The sequence below is a fragment of the Choristoneura fumiferana genome, chromosome 30 (genome assembly GCF_025370935.1).
Source record: "Choristoneura fumiferana chromosome 30, NRCan_CFum_1, whole genome shotgun sequence".
Taxonomy (NCBI): domain Eukaryota; kingdom Metazoa; phylum Arthropoda; class Insecta; order Lepidoptera; family Tortricidae; genus Choristoneura; species Choristoneura fumiferana.
Window position 1 is genome coordinate 4,946,453 of NC_133501.1, and position 25,089 is coordinate 4,971,541.

At 37.0% G+C, this 25,089-nt stretch overlaps 1 protein-coding gene across 1 annotated transcript; it reads right to left on the bottom strand.

Annotated features, from left to right (window-relative positions):
* Positions 1–701: 701 nt before the first annotated feature.
* On the bottom strand, positions 702–19,315 carry LOC141444541 (pancreatic triacylglycerol lipase-like). Its single transcript, XM_074110106.1, has 8 exons — positions 19,207–19,315; positions 17,641–17,701; positions 15,081–15,226; positions 6,163–6,267; positions 3,817–3,963; positions 3,257–3,452; positions 2,339–2,476; positions 702–1,121 (listed from the first exon to the last, which is right to left on the bottom strand). The coding sequence occupies exons 1-8, from the start codon at positions 19,265–19,267 to the stop codon at positions 1,064–1,066; spliced, it is 912 nt and encodes a 303-aa protein (XP_073966207.1). The 5' UTR covers positions 19,268–19,315; the 3' UTR covers positions 702–1,063.
* Between the last annotated feature and the right edge of the window lie 5,774 nt (positions 19,316–25,089).

Genomic DNA, 25,089 nt, shown 5'->3' on the forward strand with positions numbered 1-25,089 from the left:
TACCACCGGTTCTGAAAAACTCTGTTGAGAAGAATCCGGCAAGAAACTCAACGAGGTAATTTTTTTTAGAGTACCTCCCATAGACGTAAAGTGGGGGTCATTTTTTTTCTCATCTCATCTGGGGTATTGTTGGATAGGTCTTTTAAAACCATTAGGGGGTTGCTAAAACGATTTTTCGATTTAGTGATTTGTTTGCAAAATATTCAACTTAAAAGTGCACATTTTCATTAAAGTCGAGCGTTCCCCCCCTCTAAAATCTAAACCAGTGGGAGGAAAAATTTGAAAAATTCAGTATGGTAGTAAGTATACATCAAACATACAAAGAACGATTTAGATTAAGTTTTCTGAAGAATTATTAGTAGTTTAAGAGTAAATAGCAGCCTAAGGTAATATACCTAAACTTGGAATATTCCGTACAAAATACGAAATCCTTAGCAAAATATTACTTATTTTTTTCGTAATGGCTACGGAACCCTATTTCGGGCGTGCCCGACACGCTCTTGGCCGGTTTTTTTGATATATCAGTAGACCTTTTAGAAACAGCGTGATGCAAGATATTGGAGTTTCTATATTTGCTCACTACATGGCTCTAGTATTTTTTTAATGATACATTGACCAAGAAAGTAATTCCAGTTCTTACAACAAGCTCTTTTGAGAATAAGGCAAAGGTTGATTAGGATATTAAAATAAAAAATTGTCCATGATTTTTATCACAATATATTTATCATAGTTTATCATAGGTTGCTAGTTTGTCACTCAGAAATCTCAGAATATTTGTCACCATTTGAGCAGTTGACAAATAAATTAAGTGCCAACTCAACTGACTATTTTTTAAAGCATTTTCTAATTTCAGTTAATTGAAAATTAATCGAACTTTACTCGTAGTACAGTCAGCAACAGAAGTGGATGAGCGGCAACGGTGCTCAAAATGATGATGATGAATGATGAATCTACTGCCAAGGTAATAAGATAGTGTTTAGATAATTTAGCGAACTACAACTGCTCATCTACTACTGCTTCTTACTGCTGTCAACTACCCAATGGTTTACTTTAATTTTTTTATTTAACCGGTTGAAAAAGGAGCCTGAGCGTTGGTGGTGAGATAGAAGATTCCGGACCTCCTGAAATGAAAAGTAATGTCAGTAACTCTGAAACAACTTTAAATATAACTGTGTACATTACTGCGTAGGTATAGAAAATATTATTCCATCTAGCCTGTTAGTTTGATTATCAAAATAAAATCAACAAACTACAATTTTACACCTCTGTATATCATTTTAAACCCCTTGATTTTAAAATAATACCAAAGACGACGAAAAATTAGACTGTTCCGGTAGCAGTGATCTACTACCGGAAAATAGTCTAATATTTCGCTATAGTTCTAAAATTAGACTTAATCCCGATAGCAGAGATCTACTACCGGAAAATAGTCTAATATTTCGCTATAGTTCTAAAATTAGACTTAATCCCGATAGCAGAGATTATACTACCGCAACATAGTCTAATATTTCGCCATAGCCTAATTACTGCCCCCCCTATATATTCTAAAAAAGTTGCCAAATGTAAAGCAACCAAACCAAAGTCCTGTCTTTGACTTGACTTACCCAAATGTAAAGCAACCAAACCAAAGTCCTGTCTTTGACTTGACTTACCCAAATGTAAAGCAACCAAACCAAAGTCCTGTCTTTGACTTGACTTACCCAAATGTAAAGCAACCAAACCAAAGTCCTAGTCTTTGACTCGATACCGAAACTCGAATGAATTCACCAATTCCAATAAATACCTACAATGGGGAATGGATGAAAATTTTAGAAACGCTTGAAACTTTTTTTATCGATAGGAATAACCTTTTTAATTAACAGAAAATATATCAGATTTTTAAGTAGCACAATTAGCTTTAAAAAATGAAAGAGTTTTCTTTACGCCGCCAAATTACGATAGTGTGGTCGGTTACGGGTTGTTCCATAGTCCAGGATAAAAAACATTAAAATATAATTTGTGTCTTTGATTCGATCTTATTGACAGGTGACACCCGCCCCCCTCTTTACCGGCCCGGATAATACCAAATCTAATATTTTTTTTCTGTTAATTAGAAAGTTATTCCTATTGATATAAAAAGTTTACAGCGCTTCTAAATTTTTCATCCATTCCCCATTCATACTTTTCTCATTCTCCATATCAACTTGCCCCCCCTGGACCATCGGCCGGCGACGCCCTTGGCATTTATCATCCATTTCTACCCTCATCCTACACCGTGTGACAGAAAGAAGTGGTGAAAACGATTGTGATTTCCAGTATGTTTGACAATAAGGCCTCAGGACTGAGAGGATGGACTCACCCGGATTTGTCAACGAGACCACCCATGACGATAGTCTCTTCGGAGTCGCAATTGCCTTCCAAAGCATCTGTAGTGCTCTCACATTTGACAGACGTAAAGCCTCCAGATACGATCGACTCGGCAAAGTACTGGTACGACCTGTGAAGAAAAAATTTTGGAAACATTAATATAGTCTCGACCATCACCAGCAACATCATCAATATCATCATTGCCATTATCATCCTCATCATCATCATCATCATTGCCATTGGCTGTTTTTTCATTAGCCGGCTCGGAACCGGCGCTGGGGCTTCGTTTTTCCACTGCGCCGGTGTCGATGCCGGTGGGTGGTACAGTACTGACACGGACTTCAGCACAACTCATATACAACATGCAGTGGGAAGCTTGCTACCCGGCGACGGCGACGGCGCCGGCGGGACTCAACGCCGGGCCGACGCTGGCGCTGGTAAGTGAAAAAGCAAGCCATACATTTTTATACATTTTTGCTTCCCCGGCGCCAGCATCGGTTAATGGAAAAACTCCCATTATCATCATCATCATCTTGATAATTTTGCTCGAGTCTTACAGTCTTTTGATCTTTTAGATTCTAAGTTGGACTTCTGGTTCTGGGTCTGTGATTTTACAGAAGTGAAGATAACATGTGTAAATAATTGTTTGTTTTATTTTAGCAGTCGATATAGCACTCGCTATAAATAAATGTGAATCATTAAAAATTGTTACGTATTTTTTATTGAAAATGTATGAATGAAATCAGGCTGGAAGACTTCCACTGCAGGACACACGTAATCGACAATTTTGAAATTATTTTTTTCCTAGTAGAAAGTAGATAAGTATCGCAATGTTGTTAGAGATATTTAGATTTCAGTGCAGCATTTGGGCCAAATCTTTTCAATCTCCAATTAATTTATATTTGCTTACCTGTCGCGACTGCATTCCCAATCTACCCAATAGCACCCAGGCATGACTAGGCCACCGTTGGGATAGAAGTCGCAGTCAGCGACTGGTTCCAACATGCCGGATCCAAACACGTCCGTGTGGATAGCCTCGGTGGCGAGCCCGTCGCTCGGTCGGAACATGTTGGTTTCGTTCCAACCAGTACGGGGAGGGTTGAGCGCTGCGGAAAGATTTTGAAGGTAAGAACTTTTTATGATGGTGGTGATGAAGATGATAAGGATAACGATGATAATGATGATGATGATAATGAAGATAATGGTGATGATCAAAAATCAAAACGTTTATTCTGTAAGTTTATAGGTTTTTATACCAACGCTTTTGGAAAGACCATCATTGCCAAGAAGAATGCGCATAAAATTTAAAAACTAAAAACAAGTAAAGAAAAACCAGTTACTTAAATTAAGTCAAATGAAATAGTTTAATTTGCTTTAGACATGGTAAAATAAGTCTTATAAATGACCAAGCAAGCAAGCAGCAAGGGTCTTTGGCGTTTAGGACGATTCAATCCCAAATAAAATACCCACCAGTAATGAAAGGCACGAGGCCATTAAGACTGCGCCCGACTAAGCCACCCAGGTGGCCGCCGACCTCGAAACCGATGATGTGGTACAAGTCGAGGGAAGATCCTGTCACCAAGTTCAGCCAGAAGATGAAACGGCCGATGCTGTCAGCTGTAAAAGATCAGATATGAGAAAATTAGCGATCGGCCAATGGATCACTTAAAAGAAAGGTGATGAAAAAATAAAAACGCCAATAAGGCTCCGTTACCACCAGAGATGTGCGTGCTGCAGCGAGGAATGTGTTTTTCATGAACCAATAGTGTTTACGCAAAACGTCGTGTAGAAGTCGATTTATGGAAATGTGTGATAGACCCTTAAATCAGCTATTATTGTTTTGATAGCCTATGTATGTCTATTATATGGACCGGTCAGTCATTGCCAGTCATACAGAGTCGTTTAGAGACGTTGCACGTTCAAAAACGGTCCGGGGTCAGAGCGGAGCTCTCTTTATCAATTTGTATCATTTAAAGTAATCTAAGGTCATCTCATTCATATTTTTAGAAATAAACATTTGTTCGGGATCAGTAACGTGAAAATAAAGTGGTAAGTAAACTCAATCACGGTTAAATTTCATCATCATAACCTCAAACCTATTATTCTGTATCTATTATTTATATGTGTGTGTCCCGAATAAATCTTTTCATTTTCATTTTTTTTCATTTTCAAACCCACCACAAGAACCCCGCGGGAGCTGGCCACAGGAGGCTCGGGAGAGGGCCTGCCTTCACATTGGCATCATGGCGCGGCCTGCCCTTCGAACCCGCGAGGCTGCGCATGGTCGGTTAGAGTATACGTAAACGACGCAGGGTGCGCACGCGGCACGCACTCAGTGCGAGAATAGTCATCAAATTTTTTTTTTAACAAAGAGTAAAACCAACTCCAACACCAACTTTTGGCGCCAAATTGTGAGTTTTCCAAATTATTTATTTTTTCAAACCTGTCGAGTAGGGTATCAAATGAAAGCTTATAATTATCCCATTCTAAATATATAGGTTATAATAGTTTTAATCTACCATTTTCACAGAAATATCAAAAAAGTGTGAAATAAAACAATAAATTAAAAAAAAACCGACTACCTTAAAATATACTAAAAAGAAGAAAACAAGTCTAGTGGGCTACTCTGTTAAGTAGCTAACTTAAAGTTCTACAGTCGGGACCCATTCAAATCGTGACCAGCTCAAAAAATCTAAGTCCTGACTGTTGAACTTTAAGTTAGCTACTTAATAGAGTTCCAGCCCACTAGATTTGTTTTCTTCTTTTTAGTATTTTTTAAGGCAGTCGGGTTTTTTGATTTTTTAATATCATCATAATTCAGTCGCATTGATTAGTATACGAGACCAACATTACAAGACATAGGAAAAAATATAATTTTGCTTATGGAAGTAGCCAAGGCTAATGAATTAAATAATACATTGAGTTCCTATCCTACGGTAAATAGGTAATAAGTCAGATATTGTAACGGATAACTCACGTCTTAAACCGAGTTTAGCTCGACATGTTCATGTCAACTCGGTTTAAGACGTGAGTTATCCGTTACAATATCGTTTAATATGAGTGTCTCACGGTAGTTTCATGTTCAAAATTGTAACTACGTTAGAAAAATGGCCTTGCGTGTCCTAGTAGGCGGGGCTTAAAAACTGTGTTCTGCGCGTCATTTATAGTGCATCCATTGCATCGCGCGCGCAAACTAATCCCTGATTTGTCTGAATTTTAACCAATCAACAAGCACAAGCATGTCTATTTACAACGGTCCTTTTGGCATCACACCGCAGCGCTACGTCTCTAAATTTCTATCTTCTTCTAAGTATTTATGTTTTTACTGTGTTTTTGTTGTGATGTAGTGTTATTTTCGTGCGTCCCCCCCCCTAAAATCTAAACCGGTGGGTGGAAAAATTTGAAAAAAATCAGAATGGTAGTAAGTATATCAAACTTTGTAGAAAAACTATAACGGCTAAGTTTCCTTGAGAATTATTAGTACTTTAAGAGTAAATAGCAGCCTAAGGTATAAAATATACCTAAACCTGGAAGATTCCGTATAAAATACGAAATCCTTAGAAAAATATTACTTAATTTTTTCGTAATGGCTACGGAACCCTATTTCGGGCGTGTCCGACACGCTCTTGGCCGGTTTTTTATGTCAATAGATGTTGTGAGTTTATTGAAGTACATGTGCTAAACTTATTTCAAGATCATTTTACTGTATTCTTACAAATAAATGTTTTTGAATTTGAATTTGAAGTATGGCCACTTTGTGTGTGGATTTTTTTCTGAGTTACGCTTCCTGACTTATTATTTATTCGTAGTTCCTACCACTAAGGGGCACGTTGGTGTTGACGACGCCATTATAGTCCGGCTCGTATGCGCCCGCGCTCCAGTCCACAGCGATCACGTTCACGTCAGCTGCCTGAAGGACCCCTGTAATGTATGTATGTAAACTCTTTATTGCACATAAAAATAAAAAAAACACAGAGAGGAGAACAAAGGCGAGCTTAATATTTATTGAATCAATGAAAAGAATAAGTATATTTGATTTTCTTTTAAGTATACAAAGTTTTTTTTATTTTCATCACACTTGCTCGTAAACAGTGTCGTAACATGCAGGCTACCCCCAAATAAAACCCTCGACCTTGTGCTTGTCATGAAACCCGTGGTCGGTAAATGAGTCATTGCCCGTACTGAGGGCGGCGGGGAGCTGGCACTGCCAAGAGCGCAGTCAGCGGTATCGGCAATATTTGAAATAATATTAGTTTTTCTTTTACAAATATACAATTTTACTCGCAAATGTGATGAATTATTATTATTTACCGCCCTTAGGACACAATCTACTATTTATATTTAACTTGCAATGTATAGAATAGAATAGAAATGTTTATTCGCACTTCGCAAATTACATACAACACAAAATAAAAACAAGTATAAAGTAAGTATTAAAGGTATTTGCGAAATTGCGAAGCAGTATGTGTGTATGTGCCGGTCAAATCTTGCACGCGGTGGTTCAGCCAGGATCGTCTCCGCAGGACGGAACTTGTTTTTTTTTATCGAACAGCTGGCAAACTAGCAGGCGGGTCACCTGATGGTAAGTGATCACCGCCGGCCATGGACACCTACATCATTATTAGGACTGCGGGTGCGTTGCCAGCCTTTCAATTGGCGATACACTCGCCTTTTGAAGGTACCCAAACATAGCTAGATGGAAAAATCCCAGCAGCGAGTCCATTTGGTACGGATATTGTAGTTTGGACGACAATGCAAGTAAGTACAGTAGGCAAAAAGCTTGTACCAAAAATAAAATTTTCAATAAGAAACTTTTTACAAATCGCATGCTTAGTAATAAACGGGCCTAACTCAAAATTGGCGAAAATTTAGTTATTGTACTAAAACGGCTTATATCTGAGAGCACTATCGGCTCTCTTTCTTAAACCAGCCTAAATCGGGTATTATAAAGAGATAGCACGACTTGGTGCGTTTTACTTTTAACAAAATTGCAAATTTCATTTGGTGCTAAAGCAGCTAACTTTAGTCATGTTCCGACTTACTTGCGAGCAAGAAGTTGGCTTTCGTGAGCCATTTGAAGATAGATCGTTATTGCAAGAAGGAAAACATGAGTATTTTGAATAACTTTTAAGCAAATAAAAGAATAATAATTAGAGTTCGTTTCGGATTACTCCGCTAACAAGACGTGTGCAGTTTGAATGACTGTTGTCCTATACGGTTACGCGCGATTGTAAACCTTATTGTTCGAAGAATTGAGTTGACTTTGAGTTAAAGGACTTAATACAGTTTGGTTAATGTAATACGTGTCGCCTTGTGAAGTTACCTACAAACTGTTTTTGTGTTCGGTTTTATTTTATCTTTGCTTCGTTTAAACCAACTTTTAGCATGAGTTTACCACGTACTCCACCAAAAGTTACACTACCTAAGGGTGGTTCGCAACCGGACCTCTCCACACTTAGTGATGGTGATTCGCAATACAATATAACATTGCGCAAAAGGAAGCAGCCGGATGATATTTACAACATTAGACAGGAGCTAGCTGACTTTCGTAAAGAATTAATGTCTACACTTACGTTATTTGGTAATGAGCAGTGTACTAACTTGCAATCTATGCAACGCGAACTCACCGCAGGAATTAAGGAGCAGATTAGTGCTGTTACATCCTTAACGAAAAAGTGTTAGAAGACCAGATCCAAATGAAATCGAATTGTCGGAGCTTAAGAATAGAATTTCTTCTGTTGAAAAGAAAAGTGAAGCATTGTCGACCTTGACCCTTCCTGATGGTCTTGCTGAAGTGAATGATTCTATCAAACACCTGCTCGCCGAGAATAACAGCATTAAACAGTTTGCTTTACTAAACAATATTGAGATTTCGGGGGTGCCGTTTATTAAAGGGGAAAACTTAAATTCTATTCTCAATAATATATGCACTAAGATTGGTTTTACGCTGCTACCCAGCGACGTTGATACTATACACCGTGTTCGCCGTTTTCAAACAGAAAAACCGACGTGCCGACGAATATTCGGCCACCTGCCATTGTGGTGAAGTTTACCCAGAGACGGCGCAAAAATGAGCTACTGGCTGCAGTGCGCGCGCGGCGCGGCCTGACCACGGCTGACATTGATTTGCCAGGAACCGCTGCGCCGTTTACTTGGGTGACCATCTTACACCCTCTAATAAACTCCTGCTTAAGCGCGCCCGACTTGCGAAGACTGAATGTAATTATGCATACTTATGGACGCGCGACTGCAAAATATTTATGCGCAAAAACGAAAAGAGTAAAGTCGTGCACATCGCAAATGACTCTGATCTACGACATATATTTTGACTGTTTAGTTACTTTCGATGTCTTTATATGCAATTCTCTATTACAGCTGTTTTTAAATTTAAATTTTATTGTTCTGATTTGGCCCGTTGTTTCAATATGCTGTTGAATTTACACTGTGCTGTTCTACGTTCCATATGTAAGCAAATTTATATGGATGTCCTTATTCGTTCGTACTCTAAATTTAAATTATATATTACAACTCTTTTTCCGTCGTTATTTTTATTATTTTTAACTAATTGGAATAAATCCACATTCATTACGAATAAATGCTGCTCTCGTCTATGGGGATTCACATTTGAGTATTTTATCAATTTCAAAAATGATTAAGTCAATTTGTGGTTATTACCAAAATGTTAGGGGCTTACGTACAAAATCTCACGATTTTTTTTCTCAAGTGTGTCAGTCAGATTATGATTTCATCTGCTTAACCGAAACATGGTTGTCCGCGGATTTCTACGATCGCGAATTTTTTGACAATAGGTTCATTGTTTTTCGATGCGATCGATCGAGCGCTGAGAGCGGGGCGACGCGCGGGGGCGGCGTAGCGGTGGCTGTGCGCTCAGAATTCCTGCCGATGCGCCGCGATTGGCCCGTTCCCTCGCGTGCATCTTGTGACTGTGTATGGGTCTCGTTGCCATTAAGCACTGATAAACAGGTTAATCGTTTATCACTACTGCCTAGTAATAATGAAAGACAGCGGTTTTTAAATATTGCATGTATTTATATTCCTAATGGTTCTGGCCACAGGGATGCACTGACCGCCTTTGTGAATATTGCTGGTCAAATCATGATGGATAGACCGGACGACTTGTTTTTAATTACCGGTGATTTTAACATTCCTGATGCCGTCTGGATTCCTAGCCCATCATTGGGCATGCAACTTACAACCACAGGCAGTTTTGGGACTCAATTGATACAAGAGTTTTTATCTTACACCGAAACAATACAATTTAATTCCATCGGTAATATAAATAAACGTATCCTAGACTTAATAATATGTAATATTAAATGTAATGTCACCGCTTGCGATCATCCACTCACACCCGAGGATTCGCACCACGTATCGTTATGCCTTGATTTACAATTAAATTTCGCCCATCGTTATTTATCGCCGGCTTCAAATACTGCTTATAATTTTCACCTTGCTGATTATAAAAAAATTAACGCTGAGATCTTATCGATAAACTGGACTGATTTCTTTAAAGGCCTGCATATGGAGGACTGCACGATTAAATTTTATAATTTATTAAACGATTTAATACAAAAGCATGTCCCTCTACGAAATATTCATAAGTCCTCGTCTGCACCAGCTTGGCACAGTAGATCACTAAGAAAAGTTTTAAAAGAAAAACGTAAGTACCATAAGCTATGGAAGTTATTTGGTAATCCGCTTGATTACCAATGTTTTAAAGCATTACGCAAACGTGCCACGAAATTAGAATTAGAATGTTACAACAATTATGTAGCTTACTCTGAACATAAAATTAAATCATATCCTAATTTCTTTTGGACCTATGTTAAAGCTATATTTAATAAAAATAAAATACCTCAAACAATGCACTACAAAGGTATAGTTAGTTCCGACGGTGAACAAATCTGTAATTTGTTTAATTTACATTTTCAATCTGTTTTTGAGAAACCGAATTATCCTAGTCTTGATAAAATAACAACGGAACCACCTCTGGAGCCTCTGATTGATTTAAATTCCGTAGAGATCAATGACAGTATTGTCCTTAAATATTTAAACACTGTCAACGCTCACAAGAGCGCTGGACCGGATGGTGTACACCCCCTGTTAATTAAAAGCTGTTCGACTAGCCTGGTTTCACCTATTACTTTTTTGTTTAAAAAATCTCTCATAGAGGGGTGTTTTCCTGAAATCTGGAAACATGCATGGATTACTCCTATACCTAAGGGTTCTGTCAGTGACGATATCGAAAAATACCGACCTATATCAAAGTTGTGCCATTTTGGTAAAATCTTTGAAAAAATCGTCACTGATCAACTTTTTTGTACTGTCCGCCACCATATTATCCATAATCAGCATGGCTTTTTTAGGGGTCGTTCAGTGGATAGTAATTTGTTAACGTTTACCAGTGAGGTCTTGAGCGCGATGGATGATGGCTATTCCGTTGATGCGGTTTATACTGATTTTGCGAAAGCCTTCGACAAAATTTGTCACTCAACCTTACTTGGGAAGCTGTGGAAATTAGGTATCCATGGAGATCTCTTCCGTTGGATTAAGTCTTACATCGACAATAGAAGTCAGTCTGTCATTCTTATGGGTTTCACGTCGCAGTGCAGGTCTGTCAGCTCTGGAGTCCCTCAGGGATCCCACCTTGGCCCGTTACTTTTCACACTTTATATTAATGATATTGTCAGTCATATAAAGCATTCAAACGTGTTGCTCTATGCTGATGATACTAAGATATTTAGAGTTATTAAGAGTATTGACTTGGTTTTATACTGCGCGTTGGTAAACCATTTAAAAATTCTTTGACTTATAAAATCCTATATAACAGTTTTGTCCGCAGCCATCTTGATTTTGCGTGTGCTGTGTGGAAACCTTTTCATGCTGTTCATATAACCAGAATCGAAAGATTACAAAAAAAATTTGTAAAGTCGCTCGACTACAGAACCGGACATTTTTACATAAACTACGCGGACTCAATTAAGCGTCATTCTCTACAGACGCTTAGTGACCGCCGTGATTGCGTGGACACTGTTCTTTTATATAAAGTTCTGCACTGTCAATTAGATGCCCCTTCATTGTTACATCAAATTCGTTTTAGAATTCCGCGTAGACGAGAGCGCCCCTGTAGAAAAAAAGATTTATTTTCGATACTTCGAAGTAGAACCTGTTTTGGTCGTAATATATTTATAAAGCGTGCTTGTAAATTATTAAATGACAGCGATAGATTCAAGGACATTGATATATTCAATTGTACTTTACGCACCCTAAAGAGTGCTTTTAAATAAGCTTCTTAGATTCTCGAGTCTTATAATTTCAATATTTAAAAACCAATTTAGCTTGGAATATAGCTGATATATAGTCAATCAGTTCGATTTCTGGGCCGCCGCGAAACCTGGTCATTGAAACATTCACGTCATTCTTTAAATGAATTAAATTTGCCTGCTTTGGTAGGGTTCCGCGGTGACCTGGTAATCGGACTGTCCTGGTTATAGTAATCGCGATATGATCGTAATTTGATAACTTCATCTTTTTAACTACATCTGTTCTAAATTTATCTAGCCACGTTTATCTTTTGTTAATTAAGGAAACTATAGGTCTGGTTTATAACCCATAATGTAATGTGATTTTATTTATCTGTATGACTGTTTGTTTCTTACCAAATAAAAAAAAATAAAAAATAAAAAAAAAATAAAAAAAAATATATTTGGATTTACTTCTTTTTAGCACAAAAATCAAACGCAAAATGAAGTGATATAATTCGGATTGCCTCGTTTTATTAAAAATAATCCTTGAATACTTGGTGTTGTATTAAGACTTGCATCATTTATTATTTTTATTATTTCGCTACATTTTGCTACATTTTGTAATAAAGTGATATATGAATGCAATGTTTTTTTTTAAACCTTAGCAATATTATTAAATATATAAAAACAAATTAACGACATCATCCGTCGGGCCCTTGTCAGTGCGAGAGTTCCGGCAGTCCTCGAGCCCAGCGGGCTGGCCAGGGACGACGGCAAGAGGCCTGACGGAATGTCGCTGGTGCCTTGGAGCATGGGTCGGCCGCTAGTTTGGGATGCCACTTGCGTTGATACCCTAGCACCGTCCCATGTTCCAAGCACCAGCGTCACCGCTGGCGCTGCGGCATCTTCGGCTGAAAGCCTCAAACGCCGCAAATATGCCGCCCTGGGAACCAGCTACATGTTTGCGGCATTTGGTGTTGAAACCTTGGGGCCTTGGGGGCCAAGTGCGCGTCGGCTGTATAAAGATATCGCCTCTTTACAATGACAACGTGACATCTAAAAAACCGCAATTTTACAGGAAGCCAATTTATAACTTAAAAAACTTTATTCCATTTAAAATATTGGTATTTTTACTATCGCTTTACAATTAATTTGTTGGATTAACTAATTATCTCCCTGAAAAATCACAAAAAAAAACGCTGTTCAATAGTTATCACCATAAATTTGATCGATAAATAAAAAACAGAAAATTTGTCACGCTTTTTATGAAAAAATATGAAAAAATGCATGTGACAAACTCGCTTATCACGTTGAAGATGTTAATTTTTCTAAAAAGCGATGTGATAAGTTAAATAAAATACGATGTTAAAATAAAAATCTTGTATTACCAAAAATAAAATATTTAACAAAAAGATGGTTTTCTTAACCGTAATTTGTAATACAAGCAATGGTATTATTATAAAAACTACAAAAATAATAAATGGACAAACATGAGGTCAATCGTATTTTACGGTACTTAGTATATAATAGTCGACCAAGAAATTTCTTTACCACCCTAAGGTTCAATATCAGTTGCACAGCTTAAAACATTACAGACTATTTTCACTTACAAGTCAACATGACAATCTACCTTATTTTTTTTTTCTGATTTGGGAACTGTCATAAAAAATGGTAAAGCACTTTCTTGGTCGACTATGTCTTACTTAAAATAATTAAAACAGTTGTACATTAGCCGCTTCACATAGACCAGGTATTAGAAGATAAATTGAGAAACTATTGCCTATTATTAGTTAAGTCTCAAGTAAAAGTTTATGTTGTTTAAGTAACTTTTAAAATGAACATTTCATAAAAAAAAAGTAAATGCATTTATCAAAAAATAACAAACTTTAACAACTCATAATGTATTCGAGGCACATTTTAATAATGAGTACTTTAGCTAGGTAAATTATTACATTATCACTTACATAATAATATCACAAGTTAAACATTATTTAGTCATAAAGGTGCAGTCAAAAATTTCTAAAAAAATCCAATTTTATAATAAAAAGCTATCAGTCTTACAAAGATTTGGAAAATGGCTTATGGTATCTGGGAATAAGGTTTTTATTGACCAAATACATGAGATCAGCTTTCTTTCTTTCGGCTAGTCCACATCTTTGATGGTATGCTTTTTGCTTTTTTCTGATAACTATAGCTTCCTTAAACACTTCGTCTGAATAAGATTCTACTTTGCACTTTTATCTATCTTTTATATGTTCAGTTTTATTATCTTCATCTTTCATCATTGTGAAGTTCATTTGGGCACCTCGTGCCTCTTTTGCTAAGCTCAGGTTACTTAAATTGCCCGTAGCTAATTGAATCAGCTTCCTAGATCGCGACTCCATCTAAAAAAATGTTCATTTAGTAATTTTATTTTAGCATATATAACGTAACATATTAATTATATTTAATGTTCGCAAAAAAGAGATTTCGACAAAAACGGAACATAAAAAAATGACCAGGTATTTTTGTTTGTATTCTAAAATCATTCATCAACAACATCGTATCATCATGAGATAACTAAAAAAAAACCCAATACATTTTATTCGATAACGTAACAAAATAACTTGTCTCATTCTAAACACATAAAGTTTTGCAGGAATAATGAGTTAAATTATTATTATCATACTGTATATGAAAAATAAAATAACGATAAGAAACTTACCTTTGCAAGTAAAACGTGGTATAATAGAGATGTCACGTTTTTGCGCAAACCGAGAACTCTTCTCTCGTTGCTCGCCCGGGGTTGACTAACATGCCGCGTTGTCAATGTTAAGTGTCCCACCACAAGTGAGAATGAGACAACGTGACACTGTTGCTTCTCTTGCTCACTACTTCGCGCCCGTTGACTTAAAAAATGCCGCGTTTTTGTAGAAAATAAGATTCGATGTGGCGGTTTCGATTAACAAATAATAAAAAAAAAGTTTTTTCCGAGATGTCACGTTGTCATTGTAAAGAGGCGATATGTCGACGCGCCTAATAGAGGCCTCGGGCGACCAGAGGGCTGGCCACTATTTCGCACAGCGTATAAGTATCGCTATACAACGAGGAAATACGGCCAGCCTTCTGGGCACCTTACCCATTGACGGCGATTTAGGCCAAATTTTCTATCTATAGTTTAATTATGTTTTATTATGTTTGTTTTTGAAAAAATAAAAACAAATTGGTTTATAAGAAAAAAGTGCAAGTAGACATTATATACAACGTTAGGAATTATAAAAAACATAGTAAACAAAACTAAATCCTACCAAATAATTCAACGGAAACGAGAAGTGCTAATTACTTAAACTTTAAACTCGATTTGCCATAATTCACGATTTTTGAGTTAAGACCGTTTATTACTAAGCATGCGAAATATACGGTTTTTTTACAGAGACCCGCCAAACTGTTTTCACAGTATGTCTTAACAAGAGCTAATGTTCGACTCACTGGGGATAAGGTGCAGGTTGAAGGGCGAGGTGGGTCCAGAAGACCAGCCGTGGAGAATGATCACTGTGGGCCGGAGGGCGTTGAAGTTGGTAGCCACCAAGCTGGGTACACCCAGCAGCATAGGCTGGCTTACGGTCGGGTTCTGTCTGAAAAGAAGAGAATCATGATCGAGATTAGAAACGCAATTTTCAAAATAAGGGTGTACGCTAACTGGCGCGGTTTGCACGGGGTGGATGAATGAAGGAAATGAATGAATGAAAAAAGTATTTATTTGTCATTATTTTTACATAGTTTTTTTGCACATAGCCCTAAAAAACTGCTTACACAGTTTGTCTGCAGGATACAGTCTCTATAAAAATATAAAATAATGTAGTGTAATTTATTCTTACATAAATTTTATAATTATGGTTACAACTATGTCTTATGGAAGAGTTTCTACTAAATTTTATTTGAGGATCTTTTTAAATTTATTTTTATCAGTTTGTAGGCAGATTTTATCAGATAAGCTGTTAAACAAATACGGTAGTCTTTTGTTTAATGTTCTATCGCCGAAGTAGTTGGTCACTCGGGGCACTTCATATTTACCTGAGGACACCGACCTAGTATTATGACTATGGTTGATCAATACTAAACTACGCTCCAGATTGCTATAATTGCTATGGAAGCCTATAGAACAATAGTACTTATGTATGAGCAGCGCTAATGATCTTCCCAAACCCATCGACGCGAAATCGCTTTAGCCGATCAAAAAACTATATTATGTAAAAAGATGACGATCGGCTTGGCCGACGCGAAACGACGCTTACCGACGGGAAGACATCTTTTTCGCTTTTATTGTGTGGACATAAACGTTCTTTCCAATCCTGTGTCCATAGATGTGGGGAGACCGTTGCGTGCGACGGATGTTACCGTGCACCCGCGCCCGCGGTTACAGAACGTTCTGTCCGTTTCCCAAAACATCCGTTCCCATCATTACCTTTTCCTAAAAAATCCGTTTCCCGATATAAGTGTTTCCCAAAATGTGCAGAAGCACAACCCAAAACCCAAAAGAACCCAAAAGATACGTTTGGCTTCATATTCGTTACCCAATCACGTATTTGTGAAAACTCTTTACAATACGGAAAATGAGGAACGGATCTTATGGCCTACGGATACTGCGAGAAACGGGTCTTATGGTATACGGACGCTATGAGAAACGGGTCTTTTGGGAATATGGGTATAATGAGAAACAGATCTTTTAGCATACGGATGCTACGAGAAACTGATCTTTTGGCATACGGATGCTGCGAGAAACGCGTCTATTATAGTGTAGTGTAGGTCTATTATAGTTATAGTGGCATACGGTCGATTTAAGAAACTGTTATTAGTTATTTTGGGACGGGTGTTTTGGGAAAACGATGGAACGTTCCGGGACAACGCACGCGCAGTGCACCCACGCCAGCTAGCGTGGAGCCTAGGCCGGTTTTTCTATTACAACCAAAATCATTTGCAGTTAAATACGTAACACAGAAGTGCCATTTGGCCGGCTTATTCAGAGCTGTACGGAACCCTCGGTCTGCGTACTCACACTTCGCCGTTTTACAAGCTTTTATTGTACTTGCATAGTTTGTAGATAATAATATGTACGGAGTATATATGTACGGGTCAAATATTGCAAGTTTAATTTGACGCCCTTCCAGTAGTGTGCTTGGACATATTTATGTTAATCTGGTGACAATACAATAATCTGGTAGTGACATCCTGGTGGTCCGGCCAGGATCGTCTCCGCAGGACGGAACTCCTCAACGGTTAGTGGCATCGACTTGAAATATGGTACGAAAATTTAGGATGACAGACAAGTACAGTCAACAAAGTATCACATCTGAAAATATTTTACTCATATCATTTGGCAAAAAATCATTTGCTAAGACAACTTATCGCAATTTTGCAGGTAGTATTTTTTTTTGGCAAATTATTGTTTCATAAATAATTATTTCGTCATGTTTCATATTACCAAGTATTATTTAGTCAAATGCATCGCATCTTTATTTATTAATACAAGAAATAAAATAAAAGTCACAATAAGAGTAGGTAGCTTTAGGAAGCGAACTAAAACCGAACACGGTTTATCTGTCGCTGCGTCGCTTAATACTAAACTGCATTTATCTTATCTGCTTATCTGCGTCTTTAGCATAACGTACCCTTCCCAAAATATTGCATGGCTTAATAACCTACTTTTCTGATAGCAGTTCGTTTCTGTGGGGGACGCAGTTCTAATCTAACCTATTTTTCTGGTAGCAGTTGATTTCCGAGAACGGTTCGTGTGCGAAGTGTCATTTTGAACAAACATTTTTTTGGAATAGGTATAAAATTTGCCAAAAGAAAACCTTTGTCGTAATAAAACTTGACAAAGAAAAATTATGCCAAATGATAATTTGACCAAATGAATAAAATGCGAAATGTAAATATGCTAAAGATTCGTTTTGGGAAATGAAACTACTGCGATAAGTTTTTTGTGAAGTGAAATTTGGCGAAAAATATTTCGCCGAAACGGCAGTACACCCTCAAAAACATAATTTACCTGGAGAACAGGTGGTATACATTTTCAGTATCAGGGTTGTACGTGTGTACTCCAGAGATTACTGAAACAGATAAAAATAAACTTTGATTAAGTCCATTTTATATACAGATTAAGGGGATCCCATGCCCCAATGACCTTCGATCTGAATTCCTTAGTTTTCTATATGTCTTTTGTAGCTTATTATATTAACAACAACGGCTTTAATCAATATAGTATCCCATATTTCCTTCAAAGTTCATTGTCTTCGAGATATCTGGCATCAAAGTTGAACAATTTTAGGCCAAAAAACTGGTTTTCTGTCCATAACTTTTGTGCTAATTAGTTTCAAATGAAACCCCTCGACACGTTTTTAGAGACGTCAAAGACGAACCCAAATATGTAGATTTCGTATATGTTAGGTAGATTTTTCACGTCAATGGAGATACGAAATAAGTGCTTTTTAGACAATGTTTAAAAAAAACATACAAAATGAAGTAAGTATTCATTTTTTTCAAAATCCGGTAGACAAAAAGGGAGATAAAAGATTTAAGAACCGGTAGCCGTTTGACTTATAATTCTATGTGTAGTGCAAAAGTAGGAGATACGATTCAAAACTTGTCAAAAATCGATGAAAACCTCGGGTAGCCCCTTAATCATTATCAATGACCCAATGGTCTATATCGACTGGTCGGAAATTGTTAGGCACAATGTAATGTTTGACATAACTCTTTTTTTCTCTTTTAAAAAATCTTTTAAAATATCACGAGACAATTCACACCAATTGACCTAGTCCCAAAGTAAGCTTAGCAAAGCTTGTGTTATGGGTACTAAGCAACGGATAAATATAATTATATAGATATAGATACATACTTAAATACATATTAAACACCCAAGACCCGAGAACAAACATTCGTATTTTTCATACAAATATCTGCCTCGACACGGGAATCGAACCCGGGACCTCAAGCTTCGTAGTCAGGTTCTCTAACCACTAGGCCATCTGGTCGTCTCTGAAACCATTTATTTTTTAGAATTGTTATAAAACAAACCTAACCTAACCTATAGAGTTCTACCTGTAGAATATTGTGTTATTTTATATACCGCTAACAAATGGAATAAATAAATCACCTTTAAAGGTAAAAAAAAATTGAAAAATGTACGGTTTCAGCGGGAAAAAAATTATGACTAACAAAAACTATGACAAACATTACATTATGACTTATGGCAGTCGTAAGGATCCCCATTATCATCATATCGGCCGTAGGACGTCCACTGTTGGACATAGGCCTCCCCCATAGACCTCCAGTGGCTTCGGTTAAAAGTTCAACACGTGTCCATTGTGGATTGGCAACTTCACACACAACATCCATTCCTTCACAGCTGTGTTCAAGCTTCCTCGCGATATTTTCCTAGCTAAAGCTCGTGGTCAAATTTCAACTGTAATTTCACACACGAATTTCATAGTCAGAGATACCTACGAGTCCGGATTTGAACCCACGGTTCTCTGCTTGAGAGGCCAGAGGTCAAACCACTAAACCACCTGTATTTCTTGTACTTTTATATTATTAATATTATTATTATGTATACCTGCAAACGCAGCAACGACCGCCAAAAACACAGACAGAGCCATCGTTCCGAATGCTATCATAAATTGTCATTTTGCTACTTTATACACAATTTTATCGCTCAGCCATAAACTTTATAAAAAAAGATTTAGCTATCTCTTTTTATCGTAATACAGAATTAATTTAATAAAAAAAAACCGTGATATCATTTTTGATATGCAGTGACCGCATGAATATTTGCGTGTGAAAGAGATGCACTATATGCTGTCCAGCGAAAGCGACAGAGATGGTTGCAATGTGCACGTTTAACCGAGTTAAGTGCAGCTTAAAAAATATCAGAATTTTTAATCCAAAGAAATTTATGAATGTGAAAATGTGTCCTGTATAAGTGATATGGCCACATGAAATTATAGTTATTACTTATACAAATACTAGCTGTTGCCCGCGACTCCGTCCGCCTAGAAGTAAGAAAATTAATTTACGTCCTATTCTCAGACCTACCGAATATACATAAAAAAATTCATAAAAATCGGTCAAGCCGTTTCGGAGGAGTTTAGTCACAAACCTTGTGACCCGAGAATTTTACATTAAAGAAAGAAAGATTATAAGGGGATAAGTTCGCTTTTGATATACTTCAAAATCAAAAAAAAAATCAAAATCAAAATGGTTTATTAAAAGCAAAAACTTGAAATTACAAGTAGGGTTTCCGTTGGTTCCACACTAGGCTAAGCCTGTCACGTGGAAACCTGATTCGGGGTACAAACAATTAATTTGATTAAATAACTAAATTTTGACAAAATTAGGCAACAAAACGAACAAGTTGTGTGTGTGTGTGTGTGTGTGTGTATGTGTGTGTGTGTGCGTGCATAGCAGTTCCATCTTATTATTTTGTTGTTTGTTAATTTCATGTGTTTTTTATGTAAGTACAGTAAAGAGTTTACAATACAATACAATTACACAACTGATAGTAAACAGGTATTATCGGTTAAGCTTCGAAGTCAGTGTCATAGGGTAAATAGTATTTCAAAATGGTGTCCGTGAAAAAAATGGAGGGGGAATTAATTATTTTCATATAAAAAATACTTAAATCAAAAACCCAACGCCTGTATTCCCAAATGTTACCGCTTCGGAGCCACTTTTAGCAATTTTAGGTTTTAAGTTTGAGAAAAACGGTACAATAGTGACAGGTTGCTAGCCTGTCGCCTACGGTATACCTTAACCTATATCCTTTGTTGCCTCTTACGACATTCACGGAAGAAATGGAGAGGTGTAATTCTAACCCCCACGATTTTTAATGGATCCTGGAGGACTTCTACGAGTTCTACGTTTTCAAAAATCGAAGTTCGTTTCGTATCGTCCCTCTCACTCTCGTGTTAAATAAAATAAGCGTTAGCGGGACGGCAAGAGACGAAGTTCGAATTTTGCACTTCGTAGTATAGGGTATTATTGGTTGAAATATAAGTTATTTTCACTTCTCGTGCTCTTAAAATGGTACTTTAGTCTCTGCATATCGGGACTAAAGCTCCTTTTTATTCTCTAGGGATTCAAGTATTTTTTTTTTACGTTGGAAACCCCTAAACAGCCAACACTGTGTTTGTGAATGGAGGATTTTTAGGCGTGGAAATAACCTCAAAATGACAACAGTGCAAAAATATTAAAAATAAATCTATTAAATTTTATTGAGGATTAATTCATTTTATTATGCATTGTGTTGCCGCACATACCCTTTTTGGTATCCTGCCGTGTCACCAAGTAACATAGTTTTAGTGCTAGTTCTAGTCTTAGTTTTAGGTGGTACTTTTGGAGCCAAAATAAACTTTTCTTTCTTTCTTTCTTTCATAGTCCAATTAGTTTTAAAATAGTTTTCAATTTTGAAACTGTTGGCTAAATATGCAAGCTTTTAAAGCGTCACTTCATAAACAATAAAATAAAAGAAAAAAACCGTGCAACATTTTTTTTTCTATTAGAATTTTGAACAGATGGCTTGTCCATTAGTCGAGCGTACGTTTTTAAAAAGTAATATTGTAATTTTATTTTGAACAAATCATTTTTTTTTCTCTCATTCAAAGTGAAAAGTAGAGTGTTTAACGCGAGACAACCATAATGCCATTCGAACTATAGCCAAGCATCTCGTGCCATTATGGCTTGTTTTGGTCCCTGGTTGAACAATCTACTATTACCTTTTTACCACGCAAGGTGAAAATTTGGAATCAGCTAGGTGCCAGTATTTCCGAACCGATACATCTCGGGGATCTTCAAAAAACGAGCCTACTCATTTCTCAAAGGGCCGGCAACACATCCGTGACTCATATTATGTTATGGCTGGCCAGATGGCCACGGGTAGCGGTGATTGCTTTCCATCAGGTGACCCGCCTGCTCGTGTGCTCCCTATTACGCTTGCTTAAACATAGTTTTGTTGTTAGTTTTAGTCTTATAACTGTAAGTTGGTGGTACTGATGGAGCCAAATTAATCTCAAAAAAAGGATTTTTCTCTTCCAACGGTTATTTGTTCTTGGAACGATACAGAACCCTAATAATAAAAAGGTATCCATTTTGTATTATATACAGCTTGTATACATTTTCCGAGTTGATACGATGTATTCAAAATCACCCTGTAGTAACTTAGAAGAACTTTTTACAACCGTAATGGCACATAGGTACCTACTATCCTTCGTGTTGTATATTTGTACTTTAATATTGTTGTCTTGTGCTGTGATTTTGCTGGGCACAGGCCTCCTCTCAGAACAAGAGGGCTTGGGCCATAGTTCCCAAGCGGGCCCAGTGCGGATTGGGAACTTCACACGCTCCATTGAATTGCTTCGCAGGTTTTTGGCCAGGTAATACGAACATATCCGATAAATTACGTACAGTAAGCGTCAGAGAAAAGGATCCCCCCTTCGGTAATGACATCAAACCGTTCAATATTTTTGTCTTGTTACGTAGAGAGCGAGTTGGTCTAGTGGATAGTTAATTAGCCTCGACATGCTATGGTTCGCAGTTCAAACCCCCGCACCTTGAAATCTTTTTTTTTAGATTTTATTTATCACCTGTCGTTGATTGTTATTATTATATAAGAGATCTTTGTTAAAGTAGGCCTGAGGTATTAAAAAAATGATAGGCATGTTGCAAACACAATATTTGTTTATTTATATAGATTTCTGGTTCAGTAGGTATACAGTTTTCTATTTATGTTAAAATATGATTATTTACTTAGGTTTTGAGCCGAACTAAATTTACTAATAAAACACAATACCTGGGGGTGACGTTTCGCTTATACATCATATTTATAAAAATTTACATAGACTGTTAATATTAATTGTGCCTGTGATTACTGAGAAAGAACCAACATGCTGAACTATTATAGTATAGCAATTTACATCTTTCTCTTTTATCACGGTTTCTGATAACCCTTTTGAAACAACATTAAAAACAATACCTATGTGAGGTCAGATGGTGCATCATTAACACATGAATACTCGTCAACAAGGGTAACTTGACTGATCATAACAAAGGTTTGTTTATTATTGATTAACTACGAAATAATAGTAATAGGAAATATTAACACTTGCTCTTTCGTTCCAATGCTGTTTTATTGGTAAGTAATAATCTTACTGTTAGTAACGGAGAGGATAGCCCTCACTATCTATTACTTCTTGAAGCCGAGTTTTCATGCTCGAAACCATATTGAAACACGTATCACTATTACGCAACAGTTCCCATGTTTTGTTTACCTCATTATCCAAATTCTTTTTGGACCTTATCTCACTGGAGTCCCAATTCAATACCATCTGACCCCACAAGTTTTCTATTGGATTTAGGTCCGGACTTTTAGCCGGCCATTCAAATACTGTTATGTCTTTTTGGCTATTTAGCCAGTCTTTGACGATTTTGGACTTATGCACTGAAGAATTATCGTGAACCAGGTAAATTTGTCCTTCAGGATATGCCACACGCACTGACGGTAGCATTACGTCCTTCAACACTTCGAGGTATCGCTCACTGTTCATGCGGCCGCCTATTTCCACTAGCTCGCCTGGGCCCATTGAAGACATCCATCCCCAGTAACCTAAAACAGTCAACCTTTTAAAATCTGTTGCAACATGTGATCTAAGAAAACTTCAAAAGAATATTAAATACACGCCTTGCACGTGATTTAAATAAATGTGATAGTTACACAAAAATAGTAAAAAGATTTTATTATTACTTCTGTGGTTATTTACCTAGTGTTAAACGCCCGCTTGTTCTGAGATCTAATACGTTGTTGGGGTTATACCTCTCCCCACTTCTTCTCCACAAAATTTTCGCCCATCCTTATCTGACTTAAAGCACTTTTCGTCAGTAAATATAACTATTTCGTTTTCCCAGTCGAAATTTAAGTAACGAGTGGCAAAGTTTACTCTGTTGGTTCGGTGATCGTCAGTAAGCTTAATTTTTCTGGCGGGTTTATAATTATGGATGTTCGCCGCGTGTAGATGTCGTCGAACTGTGCTAAGAGACACCCCAAAAGTTTCAGCACTTGAGCGTGTAGATTTGAAGGGTGCCACTGAGTGAACTTGCACTATATTACGGTGTCGTTCTGATTCATCGGTGTAAGCCACTGGGCGAGGACCTTGGCGATCACATTTCACATCACCCGTCGCTTGATACCTTTGTATCCATCTTCGAACTGTTTTTCTCTGTATAAAAGAAACAATAACATTAGAAATACATGAAAAGTGCAATTTGTGAGATATATTTCAACAGTAAATATAATATTAAAAACTTACCGTTACACCCATATCTCGTGCTATTTTCTTTATAGGTTGTTTTTGTTCCCAGAGAACAACAATTTTAGCCTTCAAAAAGTTGTTAATCGAACCATAATAAAAGCTTTTCGTGAACTTAATAAATCGGATAATATTACGACGTGGAGATATTCACACAAGGAGATCGACACGAAACGTAACGATTTGTAAATTTCGTTATAAATATACCCTCAGTTAAGTAAATGAGGCTCATAAAGTATATTATCCTATATTCAACCTTAAGTCGCAGTTTAATACAGCAGTCTTTGATACTTCTCTGAAGTTACATTACGGTAGTGCAACAATCGGCATTAAACGCAATCTATCTATTCATATCTATACGCATTAGCTAGAACAGGATGCAAAGATTAAGTAAATATCTGCCACCCTCAAAGTCTGCTTCTTTGAAAGTCTCTTTTTACTATGCAAGAAGGTTGTGTTTGCTTTGGCGCTTGGTGCATTGCATTATCTACTAAATACTAATGGCACGCAACTAGCATCTATTAATTTTGCAACTATCGTTAGGTATTCAAATGGCCTAGCGGCAAATCGAAGTATTCGACCTGTGCACTACCTGCAGTGAATCGAGTTCGATTCCGAGGATTTCGATAAGAGAAATTTGTGAAAAACGATATTTTTGAAAGTTGTTATTCACCGCTTGGAGAAGATTGACTGTGAGCTTGAATGTAACTTGCAATGCGAGTATTGAATATTATAAGAATTATAAGTTGTTGTCCGCTCGTGGAATAATAATAAAACAATTATTACCTACACAATTCGGATCGTATTCGGATATTATTACTAAGGTTCTCTTGTCTCACTCACACCTGCGAAGATCGTATCAATTCGAATGTGGTTAAAAAAAATATTATCAATGATCAATGCCTTTTTAATTTTTTTTTACTTATTTAAATGATCAGGAAAATACTACAAAAAATAAATAAACCAAAAACATAAATAAAACAAAAAGTGGATTTGAACCCGAGATCTCCCTATGATGCACTTGTCTCAGAGATCGTGATAGTGAACCGCAGGGCCAGACAATTCTGTCACGTGTCACACAGGGGGGTTCCTTTTCTCTGACGCTTACTGTACATCGGCAAGATATTATTCACTCGATC

Coding starts and splice junctions, on each gene's coding strand:
- LOC141444541 (XM_074110106.1), bottom strand. CDS start 19,267: ATGATAGCATTCGGAACGATGGCTCTGTCTGTGTTTTTGGCGGTCGTT. Junction 6,268..15,080: donor CAACCTGCACCTTATCCCCA/GTGAGTCGAACA, acceptor CATACATTACAG/GGGTCCTTCAGGCAGCTGAC. Junction 3,964..6,162: donor CACCAACGTGCCCCTTAGTG/GTAGGAACTACG, acceptor GATCTTTTACAG/CTGACAGCATCGGCCGTTTC.